The sequence below is a fragment of the Lithobates pipiens genome, unplaced genomic scaffold (genome assembly GCF_037356315.1).
Source record: "Lithobates pipiens isolate NorthernLeopardFrog02 unplaced genomic scaffold, aLitPip1_a1.2 Scaffold_19, whole genome shotgun sequence".
NCBI classification, from domain to species: domain Eukaryota; kingdom Metazoa; phylum Chordata; class Amphibia; order Anura; family Ranidae; genus Lithobates; species Lithobates pipiens.
In genome coordinates, this window is record NW_027507764.1 from 201302191 (window position 1) to 201321617 (window position 19427).

Consider the following 19427-nt stretch of genomic DNA (forward strand, 5'->3'; position numbering starts at 1 on the left):
TTGTTACCTTTATCATCTCTGCTCAAGCCTTGTGGGTCGCCCCCAGTCTGTTTTATGGCCTGACCTATACTGTGGACACAAACTGTTAAAGACAGCGTTAAAACACTATAGCAGATGTCAGTAAAATGGGCTCTGTAAACACAAAGGAACCTTTGAGCTCTTGTAATAAAAAATGTGGAATCCCTTGCACTTTTGGCAAGATATCATGACCAAGTCTGGGTCAGACCTATAGAAAGTTTTATACAGAGTTGAACCTGTAGTCTGTTGTGTTTTATTTTGGAAAAGTGATAATAATAAACACTTATGTTGGCATTTTGATTTACAACCTCTAGAATGCAAACAGTATATGAAGGAACCACTGAGGCTGGGTTCACACCATCGCCGCATGCAGCTCCCAAGCAGGGGTCTGGTGCATCCTGGTTCACCGTTTCTGGTCCGATTTCAGCCCGAATTTTTGGTTGAACTCGGACCTGAAATGGAGCAAAAGATGCACAGGGCTCCGGTGCAAATTTGCACCGGAGCCGCAGCGGAGATATGTAAACCGGCTCCAAAGAGAGCTGGTCAAAATCTCCTGCTATTGGACGTGGGTAACCCGCAATGGTGTGAACCCAGCCTTATGCCGCATACACACGGTCAGATTTTCCAACGGAAAATGTTGGATTGGAGCTTTTTGTCAGAAATTCCGACCATGTGTTGGCTCCATTGGACAATTTCCATCAGAATTTCCGACACACAATACTTGGGATCTGGATCTCAAATTTTCCGACAACAAAATCGGTTGTCGGAAATTCTGATCGTGTGTACACAATTCCTACGCACAAAGTTCTACACATGCTCGGACTCAAGCAGAAGAGCCACACTGGCTATTGAACTTCAATTTTCTCGGCTCATCGTACGTCACTACGTTCTTGAAGTTTGGAATTTCGAATGACATTGTGTGAATGTGTTTATGCAAGATAAGTTTGAGCCAACATCCCATGGATTTTGTTGTCGGAATGTCTGATCGCGTGTATGTGGCATTAGTGTTTTATTTGTTTAGTTTTTTTTAAAGTATTTTACATTTTTATAATCATGACATAGCACACTGTGAAAGGTTTGCTCCCATTATGTTTTAGGTTATGTTCCTTAATGCCTAATTGCAGCCAAAATAAAAAAACTGAAATATCAGTACAAGGTCATAGCTTACAGTAAAATGTGTCCCTTGTGCTGATGCCTCCTCTTTTAGTTAAAATGTTCCTCCGTCTATGTCTCCCACTCCCACCCCACTGCTGTAATCTTCCAGTGCAATAGGCGTTAGTACGGCGAAGGGCTGTCATCAAGAAGAGAGGCAGACTTATCAATCATTTGCCTGCCCTCCATTCAAAGATCACATTTAATTAATAGAAGCTGTGATATGGCTTTTATGAATAGAGCAGGACCAGAATTTTGTCACCTTTAACAAGGCAGGATCACCATGAATTATTTTAAGGAACATTGCATATTTAAAATGTTATAAATAACTTTTGAAAAAAACAATAGCACATTACTTTTATGTAAAATCTTATTGGTTGGATTTACGTACTGTAACCCTTAAACCACCCAATGACTTTGATCAAATTGATGTTGACAAATCTGTGCATGAGTTACCAGGTTTGCATTCCTGATGTAGCAATTTAAACAATAGTCTCACTTACAAATGCATAGATGCCAAAAACAATGAAAATAAAAAATTAAACGATTAACCTCTTTTTTTTGTTTTTGTGTGCAATAAGCAAGCTCACAGTGAAATAAGTTTAGTATTATTCCTTAATATCAAGTGTCCAAAAAAAAGAGATTTTTTCCCCCAATTTCATCAATCCACAGAGACAAAAGTGCAAATTTGATGATAATCCTGATCAGAAGAGGGTGACTTCACACACATCCACCCCCCCCCCCCCCCAGTGTGACTGCTCTCACCTCCAACAGTGTGACCACACACTTAAGTTTGGTCCACATAAGCAGTTGAACCACTTCCTTCCTAAGTGAAACTGGCTCAGCGGGATCCCACAGGAAAATACAGAGAAGTTGTCCTGAATATTAAAACAAGAAAGAGGCTGGCTAGTGCATTATCGCTAGTTTAAAAATGTATTTAGAAAACATAATATCATTAAGCACAGGATTCCTCTCCAAAAGACTTCCAAACTTGTATGTGTCATCAGCTTGCACAAACAAGCATGTATCCAAGCTCCGTCCTGGCCCCTCCCCTACATGTGACAACACAATTACGTGTCTTCCTCAGGGAGATCCCCCTCTTCTGATCACTAGAGTCACTTTTTGGACAGTAATATGTATAATACCCCGATTTGCACTTTTGTCTCTGTGGATTGATGAAAATTGGGAAAAAAAAAATCTCTTTTTTTTGGAGACTTCATATTAAGGAATAATACTACATTTCTTTCACTGTAAGCTTGCTTGTTACACAAAAAAAATATTTTTTTATGTTCATAGTTACATTTTTTAACAATATTGATTTTCATTGTTTAAGGCACTATCTATGCATTTGTAAGGTTCAGTATCACACAACTCTGCATTTTTTTGTTTTTTGTATATATTTTTTTACAGAATATGGGATTGTGATCAATGCTTAGCAGCTGTAAATTTGCACTTTGTTTCACAGGAATTGTTATACCACACCTGATGCTAGGTTGTAACCTCAGGTTACTTTAAAGCTGATGCTGATTGCAGTCTAAGGTTGTTCTAGAGTAGCTGACAAGATTTGTATATTATTATATTATTGCATTGTATATCCCTGTATGTTCTGGTCGTTCAGGTGCTTATCTAATAGTTTTTTGAAACTATTGATGCTCCTCGCTGAAACCACCGCCTGTGGAAGGGAATTCCACATCCTTCTAGCTCTTAAAATAAAGAACCCTGAATGCAGTTTAAGGTTAAACCTCTTTTTTTTCTAATTTTAATGAGTGGCCATATATCTTATTAAACTCCCTTCCGCAGAATTTTTTTATCCCTATTGTGGGGTCACCAGTACAGTATTTGTAAATTTAAATCATATCCCCTCTCAAGTGTCTCTTCTCCAGAGAGAATACATTCAGTGCTTGCAACATTTCTTCATAACTAATAACCTCCAGTCCCTTTATTAGCTTTCTTGCCCTTCTCAGCTTTATCTCTTGCATTAATCCCTTTTTTAATGCATGACAATATTCGGTTTGCTTTGTTAGCAGCAGCTGCTTGGCATTGCATGTCATTGCTGAGCCTATCATCTACCAGGACCCCCAGGTCCTTTTCCATCCTAGATTCCCCCAGAGGTTCTCCCCCTAGTGATTAGATTGCATTCATATTTTTCCCACCCAAATGCATTATTTTAGATTTTTCCACATTAAACCTAATTTTCCATGTAGTTGCCCATCCCATTAATTTGTTTAGATCCTCTTACAAGACAGATGAAGGTACATTTGCTTGCTGTATGCAAAAATACATTTCATGCAAGGGTTTGTTTCTCATTTTGACTTGGAAATGATAAATAAGGTCATATACTTACCTTATTGGTCTCTCCGCTGACAACTGGTGCTCTCCTCCATTTTGTGCTGCTTCTGAATTGTCGGCAGGCCCATGGTAGCCTTTCATAGAATGTAAGACAGCTGGTCTTGCACTGTACAGGATGCATCAGAGAGATGCAACCGGTCAGGCAGGAGGAGCAAAGAGGAGGAAGTCTACAAAAAATAAGGTAAATATATTGCTTTATTCATCATCCACCAAAACAAGCAGTAAAACTGTATCTAATTCATTCCAAATGTGTTCTATCGGGTTGCGGTCAGGCAGGTTCCTCCACCTCAAACTCACTCATCCATGTCTTTATGCACCTTTCTTTGTGCACTGGTCTAAATCATTTGGTGAAGGGGGAATTGTCAAACATTCCCAGACACACTCCTGAACCTTCTAAGCCTTGTGGACAGCCTTCGCATAATAGTTGAAGCTGGTATAGTTGCATAGGGAGGGCCAGCTCAATATTGAACCCTACGGACTAAGACGGGGATGCCATTAAAATGTATGCGCATGTAAAGGCAGGTGTCCCAATACTTTTGGTAAATATATATATACTGTAGATATACCCTTTTTCTTTCTCTATAAATGATCACATAACCTCTGTTTTTAGATGCTTAAGGTGCTTATAGAGGTGGAGGTGGAGACGGCGGGGGGGGGGGGGGGGGGGCAGCAGGAGGCATAGAAAGAGCAATAGACTGACCTTCCCAGTGAAGAGTTTTGCGGGGGGGGGGGGGCTGGGGGTTTCAGCAGAAGTATTGGATATGACAGGCAGGCTGTGCTTTCAGGACAGCCAGCTAAAATGACTACACTGGGATGGATGTGCTCCTACCATGGTCAGTTCGCAATATGAAAGAATGGGGACTGGCTAGATCACCAGGTATTTCACACAAAGGAAGAAAAGCAAAGAGAACAGGATACATTTTAATACATGGCACGACATACACATTTAAGAAATATGAACACTTGCAATGTGGAGGAGGGGGTACTACAAAAGTATTTTTTTTCCTGGATTTCGGCTTTAATTTACTTACAGTGATGTTGAGGATATATAATATTGTTGCTTGATCCAAATTTTTTAACTGTTTTCAGTGATTAAATTATATTACCCCCTAATTGTGTTTATCTGTTATTTTATTATTTTTAATACCAACCTAATGTTAGCAAAGGCCAGCAAAAAAGGACTTTGGGACAAAAATTACTAAAGCAACAATGACCTAAGATCATGCAGTGAAGCCAAAAAGAGTCAAGTTACCTCCAAATTTGCATTGCCATTTAGAAATTAGCTTTATGATGTGTTTTAAAACCCCTTTCAAAAGCATCAATCATTAAGATGTGTCATTGGCAACAAAGCACATTTGTCTTAAACAGTAGAATTTCTTCCAAGGGCCTTATTAATTAATTTACTGTAATAGCCACAAAGCCAGACTCCTGCCAGTGGCTTTAATAATAGATTTTCATGAGCCTCAGTGGGACCCACAGCTTCTTGAATAGGACCCTAGAAATTGACATAACTGGAATACCTACAACATTACCAGCGTTATAGTAACCAAGCATTTAATCTTTCTCAACTTCTACAAGTAGATTATTAAAATATGCCCAGCGAGAGTGCTGATGGACTTTAAAATAATACTTTACATAAACAAATTATTATGCCTTTTATCTTATAATCAAATTCAGCAGCTGAATGTTTGTTATTAAAAACAGCATAATTTTATTTTGGAACAATCCACATTGTCGTGCATGAGAAACATCTGTGTGTTCTGGCCTTATGTATACAGTACAGCTCTTAGCAGTTCTACAAAGAGATGTCTGTTGGAGCCTATAAGGATGTAATAAGTGCATGTAAAGACATTTGTACTGAAGATTTATTATTATTTGCTGGCAAATTGTTACAGTTAAAGTCTTTGGTTCACTTATTAAAAAAATGTTGCTGTAGTACATTTCAACCCTTGGTGAAACGGCAGTTTTAGAAATAAAAAGCGTTGACTATGCAATGTATATTCTCTTAATCACGCACAGAACATTTATACAGCAGCAAGAGAAAGCTCCTCAAAACATGGAAGGTATATCTTGTACAGTAGAAGGCACAGACTGAGTATTCATTTACCCTGAATTATAGGCTCATACCTTCAGGTTTATTGGACACTACCAAGTTTTTGAGAACATGCCCCTTGGGTTCCCCCCATTACCTGACCCCACTCCGCGAACCCACAGTTTTTTGCTAATGTCCTAAGGTGATGGTCCGCCTTTCCCTTAGGGAGAAATCACTCTTATGCCATACAGATTATCAAGGATCTAGTGGACAGATTACTGGGAGGGGCTGGGGAAGACCCAGTTGTCATGGTGCATGTTGGCACCAATGACAAAGTCAGAGTTAGGTGGAGTGTCCTAAAAAACGATTTTAGGGACTTGGAAGCTAAATTGAGGAAAAGGACCTCCAAGGTAGTATTCTCAGGAATACTACCGGTACATCGAGCTACACCAGAAAGGCAGAGGGAGATTAGGGAAGTAAACAAGTAGCTGAAGAGCTGGTGTAGTAAGGAGGGGTTTGGGTCCCTGGAGGACTGGGCCAACTTCTCAGTTGATAACCGGTAATATAGAAGGGACGGACTGCACCAAAATGAGGAGGGTGCAAATCAGCTGGGAATGAAGATGGCCGAAAAGTTAGAGGGGTTTTTAAACTAGGCGATGGGGGTGAGGGTGCAGAGGTAGAGATAGTAAGCGTGGAACATATTCCAGAGGGTAGTATTGGGGGCATTAGTGGTAGGTTTACCAAAGCACATAAACCCAAGGTAAGTATAGTAGCAAGTCCTAGTTGCAATCTCAGAACACCTAATAAGAGGATAATATGCGACCGGTCTATACTACATGGCATATTCACCAATGCCAGGAGCCTGGAGGACAAGATGGGTGAACTAGAGATACTATTGTACAAGGAGGATTTGGATTTTGTGGTAATTTCAGAGACCTGGTTCAACAGCTCTCATGATTGGCTGGCAGACATTCAAGGGTATATCCTTTATTGCAAGGATAGAGGGGGTAAAAAAAAGGGGAGGGGTACACCTATATATCAAGAATAATGTACAAGAGAATGTGAGAGATGACATCACTAAGGGTGCTAGGGAGGAGGTGGAATCCTTATGGGTAGAGCTCCAAAGGGATGAAGCTAAGGGGAAAATAATACTGAGAGTATGCTATAGGTCCCCTAACCTGAGGGAGGAAGAAGAGACTGATCTGCTATCACAATTTAGATTAGCAGAAAGGATGGGAAGTGTTATCATAATGGGGGATTTTAAATATCCAGGCATAGACTGGGCACAGGGAACCGCACATTCATCTGAGGCTCGCAAGTTCCTAAATGTCTTGCAGGACAATTTTATGGGTCAGATGGTAGACGCACCAACTAGAAATAAAGCGGTACTGGATCTACTGATTACCAACAATACAGACCTGATCATGGATGTGGAAATACGGGGCAATTTAGGAAACAGCGACTACAGGTCAATTGGCTTCTGTGTAAATCACACAAATAGGAAACATAAGGGGAATACAAAGACACTGAATTTCAAATGAGAAATACTTCCCTAAACTACGAACCTTACTAGAAGGCATAAATTGGGATAAAATCTTAGGAACAAAGAATGCGGAGGAAAGATGGGTTTGCTTTAAGAGCATATTAAATAAGGTCATTAGCAAATGCATCCCATTAGGTAATACATTTAAAAGAGCGAAAAAAAGTACTGGATGGCTTAACTCCAATGTAAAAATGCATGTAAAAGCAAAGGAGAAGGCCTTCAAAAAATCCAAGGCTGAGGGATCATCATTAGCATTCACACTTTATAAAACAATGTAACAAGAAATGTAAGGGTGCAATAAGAACGGCTAAGATAGAACATGAAAGACACATAGCGGAGGAGAGCAAAAAAATCCCCAGAAATTCTTTACGTATGTAAATAGTAAAAAAGGGAGGACAGACCATATTGGCCCCATAAAGAATGAGGAAGGACATCCGATTACAAAGGATAGGGAGATGGCGAAGGTATTGAATTTATTCTTCCCCTCGGTCTTCTCGAGAAAACCTTCAGTAACCAAAACTGCAGTGTTTATCCTCAAGACACATCACAGGAAGCACCTCCATAGTTAACAGAGGACAGAATTAAAATTAGACTTGGGAAACGTAACATTAATAAATCACTGGGACCAGATGGCTTGCACCCAAGGGTACATAGGGAACTCGGTCAAGTAAATGCCAGAGCATTTTTCCTATTTTTTACTGACAGTCTACTGATTGGAATGGTACCAGCTGATTGGAGAAACACCAATGTAGCACCAATATTTAAAAAGGACCCAAAATACGTCCCTGGGAATTACAGACCAGTTAGCCTAACATCAATAGTATGTAAACTATTGGAGGGGATGATAAGGGACTATATACAGGATTTTAGTAATGAGAACAATGTCATTAGCAGTAATCAGCATGGATTCATGAATAATCGTTCTTGCCAAACCAATCTACTAACCTTCTATGAAGAGGTGAGTTGCCAGCTAGATAAAGGAAGTCCCGTAGATGTAGTGTATCTGGATTTTGCAAAAGCATTTGACACAGTTCCCCATAAACGTTTACTTTACAAAATATGGTCCCTTGGCATGGACCATAAAGGCAGTACATGGATTGAAAACTGGCTACAAGGGCGAGTTCAGAGGGTGGTGATAAATGGGGAGTACTTGGAATGGTCAGGGGTGTGTAGTGGGGTCCCCCAGGGTTCTGTGCTTGGACCAGTCCTATTTAATTTGTTCATAAACGACCTGAGGGAAGGGCTAAAAAACAGTTCAATCTCTGTATTTGCGGATGATACTAAATTAAGCAGGGCAATAACTTCTCCACAGGATGTGGAAACCTTGCAAAAAGATCTGAACAAATGAATGGGGTGGGCAACTACATGGCAAATGAGGTTCAATGTAGAAAAATGTAAAATAATGCAGTTGGGTGGCAAAGAGAGAAGCGTCTCTTCTCTCTGGAGAAGAGACGCTTGAGAGGGGATATGATTTCAATATACAAATACCATACTGGTGACCCCACAATAGGGATAGAACTTTTTCGCAAAAGGGAGTTTAACAAGACTCGTGGCCACTCATTAAAATTAGAAGAAAAGAGGTTTAACCTTAAACTACGTAGAAGGTTCTTTACTGTAAGAGCGGCATTGATAGTTTTAAGAAACTATTAGATAAGCACCTGATTGACCACAACATACAGGGATATACAATGTAATATTGACATATAACCACACACATAGGTTGGACTTGATGGATTTGTGTCTTTTTTCAACCTCACCTACTATGTAATTAAAATAAATTGTGAACAAGAGTCTAGTAGACATCCCGGGTATGATAAAGTTTGAAACACGAAATCATAAATTATATTATAATAAATAACTATAAATAATTATAAAAAAATATATAATAATAATAAATGTTATTCAATAATGTAATCAAATCAAAAACACAGAAATGTGCTCAGTTGCAGAATTGTCGCTGTCATCACTTTCAGTGTTTTAATTTCCCTTCAAATTAGTATCGCTCAATTCTGCAAGTGTTCTACTTTACTACCGCTGTTTTCTAGCTGGTATAAACCCACTTTTGACGTAACGGGACACTTTTTTGTTGCCATGGACAATCTTAAGTTTCCATGCAGAAAAAATGGTATATATATATATATATATATATATATATATATATATATATATATATATATATATATATATAACTGCAGGCAGGGCACTGGACAAAGCATTAGTGACTAAATGGAGGTGAAATGATTTGATACAGTAATGTAATCTTACAGATTACAGTGCACTGTATAAAATAATAATTGTAAAGGGCACACTTATACAAATATAATTAATAAATAAATTATTCATACACAGTGTTATGCAATAATTAGAGTGATGTTCCGTACAAACATTTTTTAAAAGCCATCAGCTACACATACTTAACAATAGGACACTTACCTGTTCTGGAGTCCAGCGATGTTCGGCTTCACAACTGATGTTTCCATCAGCTGTCAGGTGCTGCCACTGCCATTGTGGGTAAGGGCCTTACGGCTTCACGCCAGGAACTCTACTGCGCATATGCGTGGCCCTGCTCCTCTCTCCTACTGGCCTGGCGACAGGGAGAGGAGGAAGGAGCCTTGTGGTGATGTCACGGGCCATGGCCCTGACTCCTGTCTCCCCTCCCCCAGAAAGGGGCCAATTGTGGCACCAGAGGGGGACAGGAGACAAATAAGTGTAAGTTCCACTTTTGGGTGGAACTCCGCTTTAAAGTGCACAATGAATTAATAAATCTGAAAAGTCCATAACAAGCACTATGGTCAATGCTCCAACACCATGCTTCTAAAGTGCAATGTGCTCCAAAATCTCAAATACAGTGGTGATAATGAAATGCACTCACCAGATAGCCTCAGCCACCAGGTGACCATTAAGCAAGTATTATAGGAAACTCCTCGTTTCAATGATTTAACCCCTTCAGGAATCTTATCCCAAGTCAATCTTCCATATGCGGAATCCAATATGCAAAGGTATATAAATGTGACTTTCTTCAAACTTATGTATCCTCTACTGTATACATCCAACTCTCATCATAAGATTCTGTGGAATTGGCTCTGCCACAAAGAGCCAGGGATAGTGTAATATAGTTTTTTTTTTAAATTCCTTAAAAGTTTAGCACTTACAGTAGTCCAGTGTAGGGTACAGTAGGCATAAAAAAACAGCTCAAGGGGAAGCAGAAGCCGATACATCACCGCTGTATGCCTCGGGGTGTGTGTCTCAGCTACCCAAGCGGAAGTGGAGGGTTCCTGTTGCTGTGCGTGTCAGACCTCGCTTCAGTGCATTTCACGCTCAAGAGCATGTCATCAGCAAGTCCATGTACTGTATGTGTTATTTTTTTCCACTATTTTGAATTTGCCACCGGGCTCTGCCCCATGCATTGCGCTGCTCACAGGGAATAGAGCCCGGCACAGTAATACTTCGGGCAAAGTATACAACCTGCAGACACAGCGGGGGGGGGGGGGGGGGGGGGGACTGACAGGATCCTGGGCACAAGGTAAGTAACTGGATCTGCCTGGAGTGTGGCTTAGGGTTACCACTTTTGGTAATGAAAATTCACCCCGAGCCACACTCGGGATTGCCGCTGGGAAGGTTAAGGATGTCCTGAGTTGAATCATCTTCTGTATAGAAAGGCAAATATTCTATGTAAGAAACCCTAGAGTTAATAGAATGGGTAAAATTATTTCTTGTGACTCCTCCAATGAAGACAGGTTTTTGATGACTAGGTCATCTGCTTTATGAGTGAGCCAGTTATAACAACCAATCACCTTTTGGTCTGCCATCATTATGTTATTTTATACTAATGATGAAAAGCCTAAAGCTAAACTCCAGGCTGGCATGAAGGACCCACATTAATACAGGGCCATATTAAAACATCTATAAGTGCACTTTAAAGTGCAAGCATTGTAAGTACCTGCACCTGCCTCTAGCAATCCCCTGCACAGTAGAGCTCAGAAGAAGAGCAGCAGCACAAAGAGCCAATCAATTGTGCTGCAGTGCAAAATGCATGCTGATAGGAGGAAAGAGAAGAGTCACAGCAATGAGTTTGACAGTGTGCTGCTTCTCCTTTCACTGTCCAGTCACAAGCTTGATGAGGTACAAGACTTGTAAATGTTACTTAACTGCAGCAGCGAAAAATAAGGTCTCCTACCCTGCCAGACAGAGCTGTGCAATGTTACAGAACTGTGTAAATCTCAGAACTTGAAGGATATTAAAACAAAAAAATTGGCGGGTATAATAGCTCTTATACAGTGGTGTGAAAAAGTGTTTGCCCTCTTCCTCATTTCCTGTTCCTTTGCATGTTTGCCACACTTAAGTGTTTCGGAACATCAAACCAATTTAAACAATAGTCAAGGACAACACAAATAAACACAAAATGCAATTTGTAAATAAAGGTGTTTATTATTAAAGGTGAAAAAAAATCCAAACCATCATGGCCCTGTGTGAAAAAGTGATTGCCCCCTAAACCTAATAACTGGTTAGGCCACCCTTAGCAGCAACAACTGCAACCAAGCGTTTGCGATAACGTGCAATGAGGCTTTTACAGCGTCCTGGAGGAATTTTGGCCCACTCATCTTTGCAGAATTGTCCTAATTCAGTTACATTAGAGGGTTTTCGAGCATGAACGGCCTTTTTAAGGTCATACCACAACATCTCAATAGGATTCAGGTCAGGACTTTGGCTAGGCCACTCCAAAGTCTTCATTTTGTTTTTCTTCAGCCATTCGGTGGTGGACTTGCTGGTGTGTTTAGGATCATTGTCCTGCTGCAGAACCCAAGTTCGTTTCAGCTTGAGTACACGAACAGATGGTCGGACATTCTCCTTCAGGGTCTCTTGGTAGACAGCATAATTCATAGTTCCTTTTATCACCGCAAGTCTTCCAGGTCCTGAAGCAGCAAAACAGCCCCAGACCATCACACTACCACCACCATATTTTACTGTTGGTATAATGTTCTTTTTATGAAATGCAGTGTTCCTTCTACGCCAGATATACTTGGACACACACCTTCCGCTTCCAAACAGTTCCACTTTTATCTCATCGGTCCACAGAATGTTGTCCCAAAAGTCTTGGGGATCATCAAGATGTGTTGTGGAGAAATTGAGACGAGCTTTGATGTTCTTTTTGCTCAGCAGTGGTTTTCTCCTTGGAACTCTGCCATGCAGGCCATTTTTGCCCAGTCTTTTCCTGATGGTGGAGGCATGAACGCTGACCTTAACTGAGGCAAGTGAGGCCTGCAGTTCCTTGGACGTTGTTGTGGGGTCTTTTGTGACCTCTTGGATGAGTCGTCGCTGCGCTCTTGGGGTAATTTTGGGCGGCCGGCCACTCCTGGGAAGGTTCACCACTGTTCCATGTCTTCGCCATTTGTGGATAATGGCTCTCACTGTGGTTCGCTGGATTCCCAAAGCTTTGGAAATGGCTTTATAACCCTTTCCAGACTGATAGATCTCAATTACTTTCTTTCTCAATTGTTCCTGAATTTCTTTGGGTCTCGGCATGATGTGTAGCTTTTAAGGATCTTCTGGTGGACCTTACTGTGTCAAGCAGCTCCTATTTAAGTGATGCCTTGATTGTGAACAGGTGTGGCAATAATCAGGCCTGGGTGTGGCTATAGAAATTGAACTCAGGTGTGGACAACCACAGTTATAGTATGTTTTAACAAGGGGGGCAATCACTTTTTCACACAGGGCCATGATGGTTTGGCTTTTTTTTCACCTTTAATAATAAACACCTTCATTTACAAATTGCATTTTGTGTTTACTTGTGTTGTCCTTGACTATTGTTTAAATTGGTTTGATGTTCCGAAACACTTAAGTGTGACAAACATGCAAAGGAACAGGAAATGAGGAAGGGGGGCAAACACTTTTTCACACCACTGTATATGCAGTTTGTCTGTGTAATTAGCTGTTTTGGGGACTGCAGCTTCTATTGTATTATAAAGCTATGTACAATTGTATGCCAGTTTCTGTAATATCGCTAATTGACCTAATTTGAGGCCAAAACATTTATGCCATTTCCATGTTTGCATGTTAGGGCTGGAAATTTCCTGGGATGGAGACAGCTTTGTAGAAGTGATGGCCGCTCCTCATCTAAAGGGGAAGCTCTGTGGTCTTTGTGGCAACTACAATGGACACAAGCGGGATGATCTCATAGGTAGTGATGGAAACTTCAAGTTTGATGTGGATGACTTTGGAGATTCATGGAGAGTCGAATCTAATGAATTCTGTAACCGCCCTCGTAGGAAGACTGTGCCAGAGCTGTGCCAAGGGACCGTTAAGGTGAAACTTCGTGCTCACAGAGAATGCCAGAAGTTAAAGTCCTGGGACTTTCAAAACTGTCACTCCACTGTTAACTATGCTGCTTTCTATAAGTAAGTGAAATACTAAGCAATATTTTTTTATATGCCTTACAATGTTTTTTTAATAATGTGTTGTAGCTGTTGTTATTAAGTCCAAATCAAACTTTAAGTTAATATCAACAATATTTTATGTCCTTCAAAACAAAAGGTATGCAAAGTCTAATGCCCTGTACAGACGGTCGGCCTTTCAGATGGAAAATGTGTGATCGGATTTTGTTGTCGGGAAATCCGATCGTGTGTGGGCTCCATCTGACTTTTTCCGTCTGAATTTCTGACACACAAAGTTTGAGAGCAGGATCTAAAATTTTCCGACAACAAAATCCGATCGTTTAAATTCTGATCGTGTGTAGACAATTCCGACGACAAAGTGCCATGCATGCTCAGAATAAATTACGAGACAAAAGCTATTGGCTACTGCCCTCCTTATAGTCCAGTCGTACGTGTTGTACGTTACCGTGTTCTGAACGATCAGATTTTCCGACAACTTTGTGCAACTGTGTGTATGCAAGACAAGTTTGGGCCAAAATCCGTCGGAAAAAATCTGATGGATTTTGTCGTCCGAATGTCCGACCGTGTGTACAGAGCATTACAGTTATTCTTATTTAGAAAGCCGCCATATCCTGAGTATAAAAACCTGTTCTATGCCATCTCTGTGTGGAAGTAGTGGTCTCTCTGCAGAAGTCTGGCATGCCACCTAGTGACTCAGACATACGGTAATGCTATCAGTGAATCTCATGCTCACTGCTTATTTTAGAGATCTATCTCTGACTTAGCAAGGGACCTACTGGAACTCTGCAGCGAGACAAATGCTTCCACATAGAGAAGGTCTTTCTCCGAAGCATGCATGTGGGAGGGACATGCATTTCTACTCAGGTTGTTCAACTGGGCTTTAATAACAGTAATATTTCCAGTGCCACTGTACACTATAGGGGCTTACTTATAATAGAGAGCAGAAATCTCAAATTCACTTTCTGTTAGGCACACTGTGGCATATCCCATTCATAAAATTGGCCAGTGGTGTGTAGCCCAGTGGAGTTCTTTCTGCTCAATGCAGCACAGAGTTCCATGATTGGACGAGAGACAGCCTTGTGACTTTTTTTTTAATTCTCCATTTAATTTCCCTGTTCTCAGTCGATTTCCCAAATCCATAAATCACAAAGCACATTTGTAAACAACACCACCACTGTTTATACATTTTTCAACCATACGACTGCTTTTAAAATGAGACCCTGGGTAAAATGAGCAGTTAACAGTAGCAGAATAAAGTATTTCAACAAACACTATTCACCAGACACAAAAGCCTTGTTTAGGTAAGTGTACAATCTAAAGGTGCAATGTCACTTTTACATTGAAGAAATCTCAACATAGTGTGACAGGTTTCTTGACATTTATTTTGTTATACCGTATTTTTCTTGTCCTAAAATTACTTTAATAACTTTAAGAAGACCTATTTAAAATAGGATTTTTCAAAGTTCTTGCAAAGCCTTCATGACTTTTTTGTTAAACGTGCTTCGTACGTGTCTTCTGATGATTTTTCAAACAGAAAAATTTAGCATCAGTGATAATTCTGCTGAAAAGCACGGAACAGTGTATCATATTGCTTCTAACCCAGTAGTTATTTATTGTATCACTTTGCCTAGAAATACATCCTTGTTTTTATATTCACGTTACTTGGTCACCGACACTGTGCATTTAAATCACTGGCACCATCGAGTTTTTCCTCTATTGCCTAAAAAGAAAAGACATCCCTGACTTTCCTGCAGCAAAATAATGATGGATAAATAAAAGCAACTATGTGTTTTTTAATACACCGCACAGAACAGGAAGACTGTGCTTCAGAAACAGAACCTTGCAGATGTTATATGAAATAATGCAATTCATATGTTGATCTAAACCTTTTAAAGTGGATCTATCATTAAAATTTGAATGGTACATAAATTAGCAGGTCATACATCTGCATTACCAAGTTACATAATTATTTCAAGTCCCTTGACATAAATAAAAAATGTATACTGTTTTCAATCAGACAGACCCAGTTTGAGAGACTTGAAATGAGAGAAGAGGATTAAGAAGGCACAACTATAGATACAGATAATTACAACCTATACATTGAAATAGATTTATGTTGTGCGTTAGTATGGACTGACAAGATTATTTCAAGTAACTGTCACTTAAAAATAAACTTGTTTCATGTATAAAGGTACAGACGAGCTCCGACTTCCAGCAGCCTGGGCCATTCTGATAGGACAAAGTTCAAAACAAGCAGTTCAAAGCCACCCTGCTTCATGCACACTCCTACTTGCCAATGAGGCAGTCTGTCAAAGTGATGGGCTAAAAGGAATGTGAGGGAGGGATAGAGCAAGCTTTGGCATAACCAAAGTTTTACCTAATTAGAACTTACCAGAACTTATAGTCTAGATTAATATTATACTTTATACCTTTTTTTGTAAATTACTAATTATGAATAGAGTAGCTGAAGTTCATATTTTTTACAGACAATATACTATATAGTAAAAAAAAAAAAAAAAAAAAAAAACTGATTACAATTCCCATTTAAAGTCCAACTCTGGTCAAAACCTATTTTAGATATGTATAGGGATCCTTTATATCCTTTATATCCTCCATAGTGGAGAAGGATCTGAGGGTTTTGGTAGATCATAAGCTCAATAATAGCATGCAAGCTGTGGTTTCCAAAGTGAGCAAAGTCCTTTCCTGTATTAAGAGAGGTATGGACTCCAGAGAGAGAGAGATATCATTTTGCCCCTGTTCAAATCATTAGTAAGACCTCATCTGGAATATGCCGTTCAGTTTTGGGCACCAGTTCTCAAAAAGGATATCGGGGAACTGAAGAAAGTGCAGAGAAGGGCAACCAAACTGATAAGAGGCATGGAGGAACTCAGCTATGAGGAAAGATTAGAGGAACTGAATTTATTCACTCTTGATAAGAGGAGATTAAGGGGGGATATGATCAACATGTACAAATATATAAGGGGTCCATATAGTGAACTTGGTGTTGAGTTATTCACTTTACAGTCAACAAAGAGGACAAGGGGGCACTCTTTACGTCTAGAGGAAAAGAGATTTCATCTCTAAATACGGAAAGGTTTCTTCACAGTAATAGCTGTGAAACTGTGGAATAGACTCCTTGCAGAGGTGGTTCTGGCCAGCTCAGTGGATTGCTTTAAGAAGGGTCTGGATTATTTCCTAAGTGTACATAATATAACTGGGTACTAACATTTCTAGGTAAAGTTGATCCGGGGAAAATCCGATTGCTTTAGCAAATTGGATCATGCTCTGCTGTTTTTTTTTTTTGCCTTCCTCTGGATCAACTGTGGGTATAGAATTGGGTATATGGGATTGTATGATATTATTATTATTATTATATATATATTTTTTTTGTGGTTGAACTTGATGGACATGTGTCTTTTTTCAACCTGACTAACTATTACTGATTACTGTTACTGATGTAACTGATGTAACTATGTAACTATATAGGTTTTGCAGTTTTTGCATGTTGGTGACATTTTACCTCAATTCCTGTCCTGACCACACCCTTAAATATATGGTTTCACAATGATAGTAAAGGGACGTGTGATCCAACAATGGGGACACATCAACAAAAACCTAGTTCTAGCCCTTCCTACTCTCCTAGTCTATCCATGACTAAAAAATGTTTTGGCTGGAGTTGGGGTTTATGTCAGCAGTGCATAAAACATGGTATCACTTTATGTCGTTGATGAATGTTTTTATATTCTTCGGGGAGTGAAATTTTAAAAGTGTATTTGTTATAACTGCTTCCTTCAATAAAATGTAGCAATCCTTCCAAAACAAGCTAGGTACTGTCGGACATTTCCGTTATGCATGTGCAGTATTTTCAAACTGAAGCACGCATCTGGTATGTCTCAAATTATTACATGTGACGGCACTGTTTCTGTATTTTGTGCATTTAAAGGGAAAAATTACTTTACTATTACCTGTTTTTATTGGGTCCCTCAACTGCCCTGAGCTTACTGTTGGATGGGGCATTTATAGGTGTATTTAGTGCTGGATAAATCTATCATTTCTCCACTCTACCTACATCTAAATGTGCTATCTAACTACAAGCATGGCATCTTGCTAATAAAACCCCCTGTGTGCTTCATTTGAGATTATTTTGACTTTACTTTGTTTCTCAAGTTGGGGCTTGAGTCCTGGCAACCTGTCCCATTAACCCATCAGTTTCCTGTCCAGTTAGAGTGTCCTTTTCCATAGGGCTTGGGATCAAATGTGTGCACCTACCCTAGCTGTAAGCAACAGAATTTCATACCTATTGATAAAGGCAAATGATAATGCCAGTTCTAATGTACCCAAAGGTGGTTTTAATAGAATATATTGTTTTTTATTTTGTCTTTTTAAGCTTTAAATACATTTTTATTGACATCTGTATTACTCTCTGTTGTCTTGGTTTACCTTTAGAAAAGATGGTGAGAAAAAAATATTCCAATAAAGACACCTGTCTTTATGACAGCTGCCTATGGGCCCTTTGACATGCACAGTACGTCTTTTAATTTTCTAACCCATGATTACTCAGATGAAAATGGGCAGCAATACATTTCTATGGCTGAGTGGATATATCCACCCATATCTGCCACCTCTGGATCCATTGTACCAAATAATACAAATTTGCATTTGGGTGTGCTTGAAGTGACCAGACTGGAAGTGGGCGGATATAGATGAACACCAATCCACTTACACTGTCCACTCATATGGATTACACGGGTCAGTTTTTTTCCAAAGAGAAAAAATCTGAATGGGCAGGGATGTCACAGATGTCACATACATACCTTTCTGATCTGATTCAGCAGGGGATCATTCTAAAGCCCCATACACACTATCAGATTTTCTGATGATTTTTGTCTTCAGATTTACCAAAATCATGTAGTGCAAGGGCCTGCCTGATTGCATACAAATTGAAACTCCTAAAGTTTGACCTCATATTATATGGTTTTGGTAAATCTGAAGGAAAAAAAATCTGCAGAAAATCTGATAATGTGTATGGGGCTTAAGATTCCCTTCTGAGACTGAATGGATATCATTTTTGTGAAAGGGGCCTTAGAGGAAATTTCCCCATACTCTTACATTTATCTCACTTCTTGTATGTGTGAGACAGAGAGTGCAGGAAATCTGACCAGTGGGACACACAAATTAAAAAAAAACCCTCCCTAGGATTTTAACCCTTTTCTACTCTCTCCATACCCAAATTAAATATTTTCGCTTTAGATATAATTTAATGAATTTGTTATACAGCCGCAAAAAGATATATAACAAAAGGCTAGTAGCTCATAGCAACTTTTAAAGATGCACCTACAGTAAAATGGAAAGTAATTGGTTGCTATGGGGTGCTTTGGTTTGCCTCTTTTCTTGGGGGAAAAAAACAAGCAAAGTTGCTTGTGTTATATATTATATACATTTTTTTACAGCCAAGAATTTATCTTCTGAAAAATCTCACAAGAGTAATGTAGCTTGAATAACTAAACACATCCTCTGAATTCTGATACGTGAACCAGTCATGATAACCCTTCACTTACACGGTTCCTCTTTACGTGTTACCATATAAAGTATAACCAAGCACAACTAGTGCCGTTTTAAATCATCAACATCAAATGGTAAATGATCCGTGGAAACTTTTTCTAGTTGAATGTAAAACACGACCAGATAATTCAAGATGTATGTGATATTTGTATTCTCAGTTGTGGATTTTTTTTCCCTCTGACTAGACTGTATTTCAGTCTCTTCTCTACCTGTGTCACTTCCACATAACTCTCCCGCTGAAATAATATAACTGTCTGTAACACATTACTATAGGTATAAAGTATGCATGCATGATTTCATGTGACCATGTTTAGTGCTGTAATTCACTTCTGTTCTCTAATGCAAACATGTAATGTTTTAGTAGACACATGGGAAGAAA

The 19427-nt window shown here is 39.4% G+C and overlaps 1 protein-coding gene across 1 annotated transcript in view; it reads left to right on the forward strand.

Moving 5' to 3' along the window:
- The window catches only part of BMPER (BMP binding endothelial regulator), a 338127-nt gene that overhangs the window by 239698 nt on the left and 79002 nt on the right, over positions 1–19427 (forward strand). Inside the window, exon 13 of the mRNA XM_077491626.1 lies at positions 13153–13489. Within this exon, the coding sequence (XP_077347752.1) occupies positions 13153–13489 (337 nt within the window). The remainder of the gene's footprint in view (positions 1–13152; positions 13490–19427) is intronic.